Here is a 15146-nt window from a genome sequence, read left to right on the forward strand (position 1 = left end):
ACATTAAGTTTATCAGTTCGACCATCATTTTTCTAGGCAAAGTCATTTTGTAGTTGGTAAAATTGTTGTCTTGAACTCATTAATTTTTTTTTTGATCTATAAGACTAAACTAAGCCTTATTTTTCAGTTTTATAAGACTAAGAGGTATAGAAAGCTAACTTTGTAATCATAGTGCTTACTAACACTAGTCATTTTTATCTTAGGATTGAATTTACCAAACTGGCTGCAGACCCCTCTGTTGTGAATCTTGGCCAAGGCTTTCCAGATATATCCCCTCCGATATATGTAAAGGAAGAATTATCCAAGATTGCAGCAATTGATAATCTGAATCAGTACACACGGGGCTTTGTAAGTATATGAGCACTGTATGTGGTGTGAGCTTGTGTTTTATATCATATTGTGTGTGAATATACTCTGTCACTTCTCTGTAATTTGCTTTCTGGATCCAACTATCCCAACCTGCTGGGCAAAGGAACCCTCACCCTTCCCCTTATCTCCGAGGATAAGCTGTCCCCTACTTCCAGCTTCTCCAAAGTCCTGTCTTGGCCCCTCCTTAATTACTGTTCCAGGTTGGGGTTCCCATGGCAACAAAGGAAGGAGAGTATTCACTTGAGACATGTTTTCTCTCCTTTCATACTTACGCAGCCTCAGCACTGGTCTCTACATTAATATCATCTATTTCCAGCCAGTTACTTTCTCTCTGCCTCAGCCCAACCTCATCCTTCTTGCTAGAATGCCTACGATAGCAAGAGAGTTCCCAGGTTCTACCAAAAAAAAGTACCACAACTTACTAAGTGAATTGAGCAAAGCTTCGGGACACAAGGCCAATGTACAAAAATCAGTTGTATTTCTGTTGTACTAAAAGTGAAGTTAAAAAGTAAAATTGTTTAAAATGCCATTTACAATAGTATCCAAACACACTGAAATTTAGAACTGATTTTTTTAGATACATACAATATTTGTTCACTGAAAACTGCATCACTTTGCTGAGAGATATTAAATGATACCTGAATAAATGGAGTAATATATGATTTTCATAGATTGGAAGACTAAGTATGTTAAGGTGTCAGTTCTCCCTAAATTGATCCATGGCAGAGAGTGGCAAGCTATGGTCCATGGGCCAAGTCCAACCAATCCCTGACTTCATAAGTAAGGTTTTCTTGGAACATACCCATACCCATCATTCATATATTTTCCAGCTTTTGCGAATATATATGAGTGTATATACATGTGTGTGTGTTTATATTGGTGTAGCAGTGGGGATGGGGTTGCAGTGTCAGCAGGCTGTGGACATTAGTCACCTCAGGGCATGGGAAATAAGAAGAGATTTTGAGGAAAGGTAATTTTTCTTTATGTATCTTTTGCCTCATTTTACTTACATGAATCATGAGTCACTTTGTAATTAAAAAATGTAAACACAAATCCTTGTTACTGTAAGGACAGATGTGTAGTGTTTATAGTTGCTTTCATATCACCCTTTGCTAGAATTTGTTAAACCTAGTATTAAAATGAATTCAAAGTATTTTGGATTTCTGGGAGGGGTGACAACTGTCTCTTGCTCTTTCATCAATTTGTGTATATTTTTTGACCCTCTATTACTAATTACAACCAGCTTCTCTAATACTATAATACTTCCTAATTTCGAATACAAAAAATGTGCTCTGGCTTCACTTTTATTGATTTTAACCAGGTGAGGCTCTGGGACATACATGCCACTGTTCCGAAAGAAATACAAAGATGACAAATAAATACATCCTTAACAAAAAACTTCCTCCTTTTCTTCGTATGAACTGGGATGGACAACTTAGAAGGAGCCATACTTTTCTACCTCACCAACCTAGGATATATCTAAGCGATCTCCCTCTTCTCCTGCATCCTGACCCAGGTTATTACTCCAGAGCTGGGTGCTTTCCTAACAGAGTCACAAGACCTGCACTTGGACACTTACTAATATTTTCTGCAAATGACTGAAAATCAAGGTGGTTACTAAAAGCAAAAAGAGGATGCAGATGCTGGGCAGAAAAAAACAGATATCAAGATATTGGATAACAAAGCTGATACCTTGAAATTTTGTAGTCAAAAATCAGTCATTTAATAGGGAAGTTTTTAATCATTAGCAAATCATCATGACCATTCATTCAGGAACCCTCTGAAAATAAGGGGAACAATTTTTTTTTAATTTGTTGCCATAAAAATACACATTAGAGAATTGTAAAACCTAAATGTTAAAAATTTTTAACATTTCAGTGCCAAACTATCTCAAAGAAGTGGGTCTCATAATTAAATCCAAGGGTTTGTTCTTCCTTTTCACTCAACAGGGTCATCCATCACTTGTGAAAGCTCTGTCTTGCCTGTATGAAAAGTTTTATCAAAATCAAATCAATCCAAATGAAGAAATCCTCGTGACTGTAGGAGCATATGGATCTCTTTTTAATGCCATTCAAGGATTGATTGATGAGGGGGATGAAGTAAGTATATTAACATTATAATGCTGCCTGTATTAATCACTATCATTTGTCTTGCTTTTATTTTCACTTTTTTAATGCTCTTTTAAGTATTTTTCAAATCTAGTACATATGCAGTCAAGTTCACAAAAAACTGTTAAGTACAACTTAGTAAATATTTACATGTGTGCATGTTTGTCTCCCTGTAACCACAAACCAGATGAAGATACAGTACATTTCCAGCAACCCGGAAGGCTCCCTTTTGCCCCTTCCTAGTCTGTAGTCTCCAGAGGTAACAATCTTCTGTGTTCTGTCACCAGAGATTCATTTCACTAGCTCTTTAACCTGATGTAATAGAATCATACAGTATATACTCTTGAGTCTGGCTTCTCTCATTTATCATTTTGTCTGTGAGATTCATTCATTTTTGTTGCATGTTTGTTCTTCTGTTTACCGCCTGTTTACATAAGGGCAGGTAAAAGAGGCTAGCAGTAATATGGGAAGATGAATCTTAGTTTTCGCTGCTAAAACAACTTTTAAAACGCAATCAACAAGTATTTGGTCACTGTTTTTTTGTGCCCTGTTTTGTTAGCAGTACCGTGTGAGGGATGTATAACAAGACAACCGAGTGACTTCTTTATTTAGTGAGGTGATATAAAACCCACTTCAGCACTGACCTCAGTAGCTCTGCTCCTGCTTCCTCAGCACCCTTATCATTCCAGTACCCTTGCTTTCATATTTACTCACCCCTTCCATTTATTCAAAATTTATTGAGAATGTGCTAGACAATGTGGGAGAGAAGATTTTTTTAAAAGACTGTTTCTATGTGGAAGAGGTTCCCTGTTTAGTAAAGGAGATGGACTTGTAAACAGATAGAGAAGGATGCAGTGTGATAGGCAGTGGTGGGGAATGTGTAAGTTACCATGGTGACGAGAGGAAGAAGTGATGAACTCTGCTAATATAGGTCCAGAAAGCTCCAGAGAAGTGTTGGGTAAGCCAAGTCTGAGGAATGAATATTTGCCGTGATCTGTATTGTTAATTCCCTCCTTTGAACTCTTCCAGCACTGGGTCTTCATTGCTCAGTGCAGGCTTGCTTTAGCTGTGCTGAGCAGGGGCCCGTCTTTGTTGTGGTGTGTGGGCTTCTCTTATTGCAGAGCAGGGGCTTCAGTAGCTGTGGCGCAGGAGCTCCAGGGCACGTGGGATCTTCCCGGACCAGGGATCAGACCTGTATCCCCTTGCGTTGGCAGGCAGATTCTTAATCAGTGAGCCCCCAGGGAAGTCCTGAACCACCCCCACCCCGCCAGCACTTTATCTGTACCTCCTTTATGAAAGATGCCTCTGGGACTTTGTATTACCTTTTCTTCTATATCTCTGTTCCCTCTGCTCTGCCAAACAATAAGTTACTTAAGGAATCATGGTAAGGAAGTATAGTCATACTCTCATATATGTAATTTCCTTCCTTCCTATAAAATAGCTGAAGTTTCAGCTCAGGCTGATCGTGTTGCCTCTGTGTTGCTTCCTCCTCCTCTGCACTCTGTTGGTGTGTCCCAAGGCTCAGCCCTTTGCCCTCTTTTCTCTATTCTTCTTCCCTGATCAACTTATCTAATATTTTGAAACCACACACATCACTTTGCATCATATAGGCCTATTATTTTCCTTATAATATTTATTACTATCTGAAATTATCTAATTTTCTTCCTTGTTTCTTATTTATTATGTCTCTCTCTGTAGAATTTAAGTTCCAGGAAAATTAGTTTATTGTTGTAGAGCCAACATTTGAAATAGTGAGTGCTCAGTCAATATTCTTCAAAAAAAGAGGGGAGTCATTTCCATTGTAAAAGTAAGGAAATTTCAGGGAAGAGTGTAGGGTATATTCTCAGTTCCACCTTGCTGCCTCCCCCGTTTCCTTTCCTTCATTGAGTTCTCACTTCATACCAGGCACTGTGTCTCATCAGGGCTGCAAAGATGGGTTATCTTAGTCCCTAAGAATATCACAGTTTAATGAACTTGAGGAAAACATACATTCCTGGCTCATGTCTTGTCCTCCACAATACCCAACACCTAACATAGCATGTTGTATAGAAAATATTCAGTGTGAATTAGATGACATGTACAAACAAAGGGACTTTAGAATGTAAGGGCCTCCATTGACTCCAGTGAGACATGCCTTTAACAGGAAATATAAATAGTAAAAAGTAGAAATTTAGGATGATAATTAGGTGCCATGAATTTAACCAACACAAACTTAAAGACAGTTTAGTGTTCAGTTCAGTTCAGTCACTCAGTCGTTTCTGACTCTTTGCAACCCCATGAACCTCAGCACGCCAGGCTTCCGTGTCCATCACCAACTCCCGGAGTATACTCAAACTCATGTCCAATGAGTCGGTAATGCCCTCCAACCATCTCATCCTCTGTCATCCCCTTCTCCTCCCACCTTCAATCTTTCCCAGCATCAGGATTTTTTCAAATGAGTCACCTCTTCACATCAGGTGGCCAAAGTATTTGAGTTTCAGCTTCAGCATCAGTCCTTCCAATGAATATTCAAGACTGATTTCCTTTAGAATGAGTTGGTTGTTTCTCCTTGTAGTCCAAGGGACTCTCAAGAGTCTTCTCCAACACCACAGTTCAAAAGCATCAATTCTTCTGTGCTCAGCTTTCTTTACACTCCAACTCTCACATCCATACATGACCACTGGAAAAACCATGGCCTTGACTAGATGGACCTTTGTTGGCAAAGTAATGTCTCTGCTTTTTAATATGCTGTCTAGGTTGGTCATAACTTTCCTTCCAAGGAGTAAACATCTTTTAATTTCATGGCTACAGTCACCATCTGCAGTGATTTTGGGGCCCCAAAAAATAAAGTCTGTCACTGTTTTTGCATCTATTTGCCGTGAAGATGCCATGATCTTAGTTTTCTGAATGTTGAACTTTAAGCCAACTTTTTCACTCTCCTCGTTCCATGAAGAGGCTCTTTAGTTCTTTTTCACTTTCTGCCATAAGGGTGGTATCATCTGCATATCTGAGATTATTGATATTTCTCCCTTCAGTCTTGATTCCAGCTTGTGCTTCATAAAGCCCAGCATTTCTCATGATGTACTCTGCATATAAGTTAAATAAGCAGGGTGACAATATACAGCCTTGACATACTCCTTTCCCTATTTGGAACCAGTCTGTTGTCCCATGTCCAGTTCTAGCTGTTGCTTTCTAAACCTGCATACAGATTTCTCAGGAGGCAGGTCAGGTGGTCTGGTATTACCATCTCTTTCAGAATTTTCCACAGTTTTTTGTGATCCACACAGTCAAAAGCTTTGGCATAGTCAATAAAGCAGAAGTAGATGTTTTTCGGGAACTCTTTTGCTTTTTCGATGATCCAGTGGATGTTGTTAATTTGATCTGTGGTTCCTCTGGCTTTTCTAAAACCAGCTTGAACTTCTGGTAATTCATGGTTCACGTATTGTTGAAGCTTGGCTTGGAGAATTTTGAGCATTACTTTACTAGCGTGTGAGATGAGTGCAACTGTGCGGTAGTTTGAGAATTCTTTGGGATTGCCTTTCTTTGGAACTGGAATGAAAACTGACCTTTTCCAGTCCTGTGGCCACTGTTGAGTTTTCTAAATTTGCTGACATATTGAGTGCAGCACTTTTCACAGCATCATCTGTTCTGATTTGAAATAGCTCAACTGGAATTCCATCACCTCCCCTAGCTTTGTTTGTAGTGATGCTTCCTAAGGCCTACTAGACTTTGCATTCCAGGATGCCTGGCTCTAGAAGAGTGATCACACCTTTGTGATTATCTGGGTATTGAAGATCTTTTTTGTACAGTTCTACTGTATTATCTTGCCACCTCTTCTTAATATCTTCTGCTTCTGTTAGGTCCATACCATTTCTGTCCTTTATTGAGCCCATCTTTGCATGAAATGTTCCCTTGGTATCTCTGATTTTCTTGAAGTGATCTCTAGTCTTTCCCATTCTGTTGTTTTCCTCTATTTCTTTGCATTAATCACTGAGTAAGGCTTTCTTATCTCTCCTTGCTATTCTTTGGAACTCTGTTCAAATGGGTATATCTTTCCTTTTCTCCTTTGCTTTTCCTGTCTTTTCTTTTCACAGCTATTTGTAAGGCCTCCTCAGATAGCCATTTTGCTTTTTTGCATTTCTTTTTCTTGGGGATAGTCTTGATCTCTGTCTCCTGTACAATGTCATGAACCTCCATCCATAATTCATCAAGCACTCTATCAGATCTAGTCCCTTAAATCTATTTCTCACTTCCACTGTATAATCATAAGGGATTTGATTTAGGTCAGAACCTGAGTGGTCTAGTAGTTTTCCCTACTTTCTTCAATTTAAGTGTAGACTTGTAAAATTATACATTGTTGCCAGATTTTTCAAAAGCAGTTTGAATATATATATACATACATGTATATATATATATAAGGTACCATAAAAGGTGTTTATACTCTAGTCTAGCGGTAACAAGCACTAAAATGGAGAAACTGTGCAGTCACTAATTCACATTGTACTGTTATTTATACAAACTATAAAAAATTATCCTAGAATTCAGTAGACTCTCAAATAGCCATTAAAACAATACATTAAAACTAAACAATATTAAATGTTTGTGAAGTATTGCTATGTGTAAAAAAGATAGAAAAACTGAATGTCAACAATGGATATAAATCATGTGTTTAAACTCATTATAGAAAAGCAAAAGGTCAGGGATACTAGGTGCAGACTGGCATATTGCAGAACAGGTCGGTCTGGCCCACTGACCTGAGAGACAGGCCACGAGTAGGTTGAGAGAGCCTGTAGGAGCCTCCAGGACCTTGTAGGAGCAAAGGAGCTAGGAAAAAAGAATACAGATGTAAGTCACCTGGAGGGAAATTGTGGGTATCAGACAATGGTAGCATCCTGTCTTCTTGCATTCTGTCTTTGTTTGGGGATGTTTTTGAAAAAAAGAGAAACGTCTTTGTTGTGTTCAGTCACACAATTGTGTCCAGCTCTTTGTGACCCCATGGACTGTTGTTGCATGCCAGGCTTCCCTGTTCTTCTCTCAGGATAATACTTAGAAATTACTACTCCATAACAGAGAGTATCCCTGCAGTCCTCTCTTTCCTTCTGGTCTTGCTCTGCCACTGATCGTTTATTTTTTAATTTGAAATTTAAACTCACTGTTTTTGGCTAGATCATCCCTTTGAGAACGTAATGAGAGCTATGGATCCCTTCTCCAGTAAAATAAACCTATGCATGTAGAAAATTTTGCATACAATTTGAAGTGTCCCACTGCAAGCCTATCCACAGAGCTCCCTAGGAAATCAAGGGGTCCAATTAAGGCTCCTGACAAGTTTGTTCCCAAGGTCTTTTTCACTCAGGTGTGTGAAGACAAAGACTGCTTTCTTCACTGCTGCATCTTAGCATGTTGTATAGTGCTTCACACATAGTAGGTACACAGTATTTGTTAAATGGATTAATTACTGATAGATATGTTATTTGGTTTGATTCCAGGTCATAGTGATCGTGCCTTTCTATGACTGCTATGAGTCCATGTTGAGAATGGCTGGAGCAACACCTGTTTTTGTTCCCCTGAGATGTGTAAGTCTGCCCCTATGATTTACGTTTTTTAAAAAGTTTTGAAAATGCCAATTACTTTGTTGCCAATCAAGTTTCTACTTTGATTACATTTTGGGATTTACTGTATATCTCTACCATGACTGAAGGTAACAGCTGTTTAAGGGGGAATTTTTATTCCTTCATCATATGTTTGCCATGTATCTGTTGTAACAGCTTCTGCATTGTATGTGATACTGCTTTTTATGGTTATGTATCTGCCCTACTGACTGAGCACCACCAGGTCAAAGGCCACTTCTGACTCACTGTTATAGCTCTGGTCCCCAGTGACGGACAGTTCAGGGTATGTGTTGGTGGTGGTGGTCTACTCATTAAGTCGTGGCTGACTCTGACCCCACGGATTGTAGCCCTCCAGGCTTCTCTCTCCATGGGATTTTTCAGGCAAGACTAGTGGAGTGGGTTGCTATTTCCTCCTCCAGGGGGTCTTCCTGACTCAGGGATTGAACTCGGGTTTGCTGCTTGGCTGGCTGATTCTTTACTATTGAACCCCCTGAGAATTCCAGGGTATGTGCTGGGTGTTCAATAAATACTTACTGAATTCTGAATGAAGTGTTTTGGTTTTTTACTCTACTTTTATCTTTAGGAATACAGTATAGTTTCATTGTTTTTTTTAAAAATCTTATTAAAACAAGTAACACACTAAGGCAAATCACAGAATCTTTTATTAGCCTTACAGAATCAGACCTGTTAACCATAGCTGTTAACCATAATCACACGTGTTAATCATAACCATATAGCTGGCTCCTCTGAAGGAATTTAGGCACTTTTATAGCTGTTAATGATGACAGAGTTCATGTTTCCATTTAACAGGTATGAGCATGGGACTCAAGTCCTGTTGGGCTCTTAAGGCAGACATAAATCTTAGTTATTTTGGTTTCTTTCCTTTGTTAGTTATCTATTAAGTTACCTTTGCCATGCCTTTCTCTACTGTTTTTTTCCTTATTAGGTTATTTATTTATAATACAGCAAACATGAATTAACTGAATTAAATCACATCTTCATTCTTCATGCTTAGAAACCTGTTGATGGGAAAAAATGCTCTAGTTCTGACTGGACCTTAGATCCTCAAGAACTGGCAAGCAAATTTAATTCCAAAACCAAAGCTATAATGCTAAATACTCCGCATAACCCTCTTGGCAAGGTGAGTCTTTGATCTCGTTGTACGTCTTCTGATCCATCATTCTCTCACACGTTGAGTAATTGGCTCTGCTCTTCTGTTTCCTTTCATATGTGTAGGTGTATACCAAAGAGGAACTCCAAGTAATTGCCGACCTTTGCATCAAATATGACACACTCTGCATCAGTGATGAGGTTTATGAATGGCTTGTATATCCTGGAAATAAGCATTTTAAAATAGGTACCAATTATTACATAGAGTCACAGATCTAAATGTGTTTGGACACATGTGGAATATCTGATTGGAAAGGATCCCAGACCAGCTTTAGAATAGTCTTTATAATGGGTAGATGTCTGTGAGCATTTAAAAATGGGACTTGAATGAATGATGTTTGAGTGGTTTTATGAACAGGTTGAAGGACAAGCAGTACAAACTTAGGAGATGAGATTTTAGATCACAGTATACAACCAGGAAACCAGAGAAGTAGTACTTTTGCCTTTATTCTTAGCTTCCCCCCCCTCCAAATAATCTAGCTATTACTTTGTATATAAGACATAGGGAACTTACTTATTCTTGAGCTGGTCTGTCCCTACTAAGGGAAATGCTGAAATGCCAGATAAACAGGAAAGAAATTGCTGTGATAGTAAGGTATTGCTGCAATGGATTTCACCATTTCTACTCCATCTCGGGTTTCCCCGGTGGCTCAGTGGTAAAGAATCTGCCTGCAATGCAGGAGATGCGGGTTCAACCCCTGGGTCAGGAAGATCCCCTGGAGGAGAGCATGGCAGCCCACTCCAGTATTCTTGCTTGGAGAATCTTGTGGACAGAGGAGCCTGGCGGGCTATAGTTTATAGGGTCACAAAGAGTTGGACATGACTCAAGTGACTTAGTGTACACACACACACACCCAGGCCATCTCACAGATACCATGGTGTCTTCTGGGGTGATCCAAACTTAGATCAGCTACAGGGGTATAACTGTGCTTCAGTCTTTGGGTCTTTGTACTTTCCCTTCCTATACTTGGAAACACTTTTCCTTCAGATATCCAAATGACTCAGAGTCACCTCCCTGGGGTCTTTATTCAGTTTTCAGATTTTATGACCACAACATTTAAGATTTAAACCTCTCTGCATTTTCTTTGTCCTTTTTCTGTTCTTTTGTTTTGGTTTTTTGGCTGTGATGGGTCTTTTTTGCTGCACTCAGGCTTTCTCTAGTTACGGTGAGCCAGGGCTACTCTTCGTTGCGGTGTTCGGACTTCTCATTGCAGTGGCTTCTTTTGTTGCAGAACACAGGCTCTAGAATGCAGACTCAGTAGTTATGGCACACAGGCTTAGCTGCTCTGAGGCATATGGGATCTTCCTGGACCTGGGATCAAACCCATGTCCCCTGCATTGCAAGGAAGGTTTTTAACTACTGGACCACCAGGAAAACCCTTCTGTCCTGTGTTTTCCTGTATAACAAATATAAGGATCTGTATATTTTTACTTATAACCTGCAAGGAGGTAGGGATTTTTAAATGTTTTGATCTCTTCTGAATCCTTAGTTCCCAGAATAGGGTCTTGTGCATGGTAGACAATCAGAAAATAATCGTTGAATAAAATGAATAGTAAGTATGAAAGGGTGAGGGAAGAATAACTAATATCACTGTCAGGAACCAATAAATTTTAAAATTAATGTACTTATACATAAATAGTTGTTGCACACCTCATAATTATCCTTGGTAAATTACAAACTGTTGTGGAGACGCAGAGGAGATCAACAAAGTGGGCAAAAGATGGACTTAGTCAGAGAAGTAGAAAGAAAATTCTTCTCAGATAAACTTGTGTACCAAGGTGAGATGGCATGAAAGATCAAGATATACTTAACTGGCTTATAACAGTGTGTTGCAGTAACTGGCACGATGAGAATGGAAGAGTAGGGTGATTCTGAAGGAATTTATATATGAATATAAAGAATTTAAATTTCATTGAGGGGGAGCCAATGGTTCTTAAACTTTTATTTTATTTTAGTGATAGAGTATAGTGAAGTCACGATGTTCACATGATGAATTAGTGACAATATATACTGTATTTCATCATGAAGCTAGAGGTAATTTTCTTAACAGAAATTCAATAATTAGAAGTCAATATAAAAATCCCAAATTTGTGTCTATTTGCCTGTAACAAAGTGTTATTGAAATAAATACATCTGAGTTTTTCTGATTTTTGCCATTATTGTTCATTTCGTGATGCTCATTTGTTTCACTATTGGTAGCATTCACCATCAGATAACCATTCACCATCAGATAACCAGTTGTTGTTTTAGTTACTAAGTCGTGTCCAACTGTCTTTTTGTGACCCCCATGGGCTGTAACCTGCCAGAATCCTCTGTCCACGGGATTTTCCAGGCAAGAATACTGGAGTGGATTGCCATTTCCTTCTCCAGGGGATCTTCCCAACCCAGCGATCAAACCCATGTCTCCTGCATTGGCAGGCTGGTTCTTTACTACTGAGATAACCAGTAGCAGTTTGAAGCGCTAAAGAAAATTTTGTGGAAAATTTAAAGTTGATTTTTTCAAGCTCTATTAAAAAAACTCAATAATTAATTTGATCATCAGGGTACCAGTGAGCTTACTTTGAGAACAGCTGCAACAGGCAATGACGATGTGTGATGAGGCAAGGTAATTGGTTCTGTATTGGATTTGTTTTATAAAGGTAAGAACCAGCTGCAGGTGAGGATGTTAAGTCAGATGCCCTGGCAGTGGAGATCATACGCTGGGGTTGTTTAGAAGTATAAACTGTGGGGCACAGAACATAGCATTTAAAGGTGGGAAGGCAAGCATGATTCTGAGATCTCTAGCCTGGACCACTCAGCAGTGATGAGGCCTTAACCAGGGATGGAAATGGAAGGAGAGAGGCCTGTGGGAAGAGCTGAGCAAAGGAAATTCCTGCTTCTCATGCTGTTTCAGTGTCTTTGACTCATAGAGGAGGAGATGTCTACAGACAAGTAGAATTATAGGCCTGACTGTCAGGATCAAATTGTGAAGGGATTTATTTTTGACAGTCATCAAAATTTTGTTGATAGTGGAACACATGTAAGGCAATGTATCTTCTAAGGGAGAATGTATAAACAAAGAAGAGGGCCAGAAATTTGTAAGGTATGGTATCTTAACACAGCGCATTTTGTTATTTGTCAAAATTGCATCAGAGTTCACCTTCCCATATCTTGTTGATGATCTCTGTCTCAGGTCATTAACTACTCCTCAGTTGAAAATCAAGCCAACATGGACAATTACATTTTTTGATAATTTTTTTAAGATTAAGTAGAGAGAGGAAGAGGCATCTACCTAATGAATAAATATATTTTTATGCTTAACATTTTGTACATTTTACAAATGTTCATGTCCGTGCAATAACTCAAAGCTTTTAAATTTTATTTAACTCAGTTTAGCAATATTCTATTCAAAATATTGCTTTAAATGATCTTGAAACTTATTGTTTAAACCTTATATTATAAATACTTCATGATAAAAGTTTAAATGATATTATTTGCTAAAGATATCAAGACATATATTTTTAACTCAGATTTTTTAGTTGTAACAACTCAGGATGTTAAAACAAGAAAAAAATGACTTCATTATTCATTTGTTTCATTATCATCATTATTCATTTCATTATTCATTCTATTTCATTATTTAGAGAGTGCAAACATCTGAAAATGTAGTCTGTTAAATACGGTGGCCTTTGTTACATGAAAGATAAGAAATGGCTATTCCATCAATTTGCAGAGTACAATAGTAGCTCTTTAATACAATAAGATTCTGGCCACACATCATGAAATTAGCATCACCTTCATGTCACAGAAATAGTTTTCCCAGGTGTAGCTTGCACTCTTCATCATGTCTCTAATCTTTATCTGACTTCTATTGAAGCCTAAGTCACCCGTGAATAACTGTTATAGCTGCTGTGGTTGATTTAAGGAGGATGGGTCATACATGAGAAGTGCAAAGACCAGTTGCCTTTCACATTTAACTGCAGGCTAAACTTACCAGTACTGGAACTAGATATGGTTTTTCTAAATCATCAGATCTGTAAAGATTTTTTTTTTTTTTTTCTGTTACTGTATTCACATGCAGTGTAGTGGTCTTCTACTCTGTTTAACTTCTGTAGCTCCCCAAATCTCTGAGACGGAGAGGACATGATTATCTAGATGTTCTTAAATTACTTGTGCGTCTGTGTTTAGTCACTAAGTCATGTCTGACTCTTTTGTGACCCCGGAGACTGTAGCCCGCCAGGCTCTTTTGTCCCTGGGATTTTCCAGGCACGAATACTGGAGTGGGTTGCCATTTCATTCTCCTGGTTTTAAATTACTTGTGACCCTTTTAATTGAATTGTAGAATTTGTTCATACTGGGTCACATTCTTGACTCATATGGTGTCTCCAGGTTTCAGTAAAATGACATTACATTCAACAAAAGAAACCTTTGTTCTGGAAGAGATTATACTAATACATTGGTATTTATATACTAATCCCTTGATATTTGGTAAATTAGTATAGAATTCCTCATAAATTATTTAGCTGATCATCCTACTCCTTGAAAGAAAAAAAAAGATTCACTTTTATATGGCCAAAATAGCCATCAAGAAAATACTTAGCTTTTAAATACTTTAATTAGTTTTGATACTTTGTGAATGTAACCTACATTTGATGTGTACATAGTTTTTATTTACTTCATGTTTAACTTATTGTTAAAACATGCTAGGTTTGTATTAGTTTGGGTAATTCTTATTTTCAAAGAATTTATTTCTAAGTGTTGTTCTTAATAATAGATAATTCCTGATTTGGGATATATATTATTACTTTAAAGGGAGTGATACTCTGCTTTATACATAGTTTAGATATTCCTGTGGTCAAATAGAAAAGTAAGACATGCCATGTCCTTTGGAATATTTTGGAAGAATAGAAATGTCTCAAAACTTGAGAGGATATATGTTAGAATATTCTGTCTTTGAATGGACCCTCTAAATATTTTTTTCATTTGTCCTTTTGGGATTTCTTTTTGGGTTTCACAGAGAATACAGTGGTAACTCTTTCAATTTATATGGCTTTCCTACCTTTATAAGTATTGACAGATATTTCATGATAGGCTGAAATTGCCTATGTTTATATTTTAGAACTTTCTTTAGCTACCTTATATCTTATATGTCATGGATTTATATCTCAGTGTGCTATTTCTAAAATACACACCCTCACTCTTGCACATGCCTGCAAATTGCTGGGCCTTCCCCAGAGTTTCTGAGGATCCAAGAGTTTGCCTTTTTAATGACTACCTCAGTGATACTGATATTGCTAGGTGGGAAATGTATTTTAAGAACCACTGCCCTAGGAATCCTGTAGAAATAGACTCAGAAAATGGACAGAGTAGAGGTGAGCTAAACACTACCAAAACCACAACCAAAACTGTGCCACAGAATGATCGTGCTCGCCCCCAGCCACCACTAACACTGAACGCCGGGTGCTATTGCTCCGATGACCGCTGCACTGGACCGGCCCGGAGTGCTGCCGGCTGGGGCTTCTGACCATTCCTGCCCTGGGAGATAATTTTGCCACTTAAATGTTTTCAAGCTTGTTAACATTTTCAGCTGAGTTTGGGTTAAAGCTAAATTATCTGTTAAAAACCTATTGAAATAACCATACTGCCTATATTATAAGGCATTTTTGTTTTTAGATTATACTGAGTGTAGACTGATTATAAAGCAATTAACTAACTGTTTTCCCCCTTTTCTTGCTATTCAGCCACTTTCCCAGGTATGTGGGAGAGAACAATAACCATAGGAAGTGCTGGAAAGACTTTCAGTGTAACTGGCTGGAAGGTAAGATGAAGAATTTAATTGTTTGAAAACAGGCACATATCTTATTTCTTGTAGGGTTTTTTGTGTGTTTTAAATGCACAGATACTCAGTTTACACAGGTTTTTATACTTACT

The 15146-nt window shown here is 38.2% G+C and overlaps 1 protein-coding gene across 3 annotated transcripts in view; it reads left to right on the forward strand.

The window, feature by feature from the left end:
- Positions 1 to 15146, forward strand: part of KYAT3 (kynurenine aminotransferase 3) — a 67108-nt gene that overhangs the window by 32105 nt on the left and 19857 nt on the right. For all 3 annotated transcript variants that reach the window (XR_011487801.1, XM_020890197.2, XM_020890198.2), the window contains 6 exons: positions 204 to 348; positions 2319 to 2468; positions 7943 to 8029; positions 9081 to 9206; positions 9302 to 9422; positions 14957 to 15033. Coding sequence is in view for 2 of the 3 variants with exons in the window: in XM_020890197.2 (XP_020745856.1) it covers positions 204 to 348; positions 2319 to 2468; positions 7943 to 8029; positions 9081 to 9206; positions 9302 to 9422; positions 14957 to 15033 (706 nt within the window). In the remaining variant the exon portion in view is untranslated. The remainder of the gene's footprint in view (positions 1 to 203; positions 349 to 2318; positions 2469 to 7942; positions 8030 to 9080; positions 9207 to 9301; positions 9423 to 14956; positions 15034 to 15146) is intronic.

This window comes from Odocoileus virginianus, chromosome 5 (assembly GCF_023699985.2).
Source record: "Odocoileus virginianus isolate 20LAN1187 ecotype Illinois chromosome 5, Ovbor_1.2, whole genome shotgun sequence".
Classification (NCBI taxonomy): Eukaryota; Metazoa; Chordata; class Mammalia; order Artiodactyla; family Cervidae; genus Odocoileus; species Odocoileus virginianus.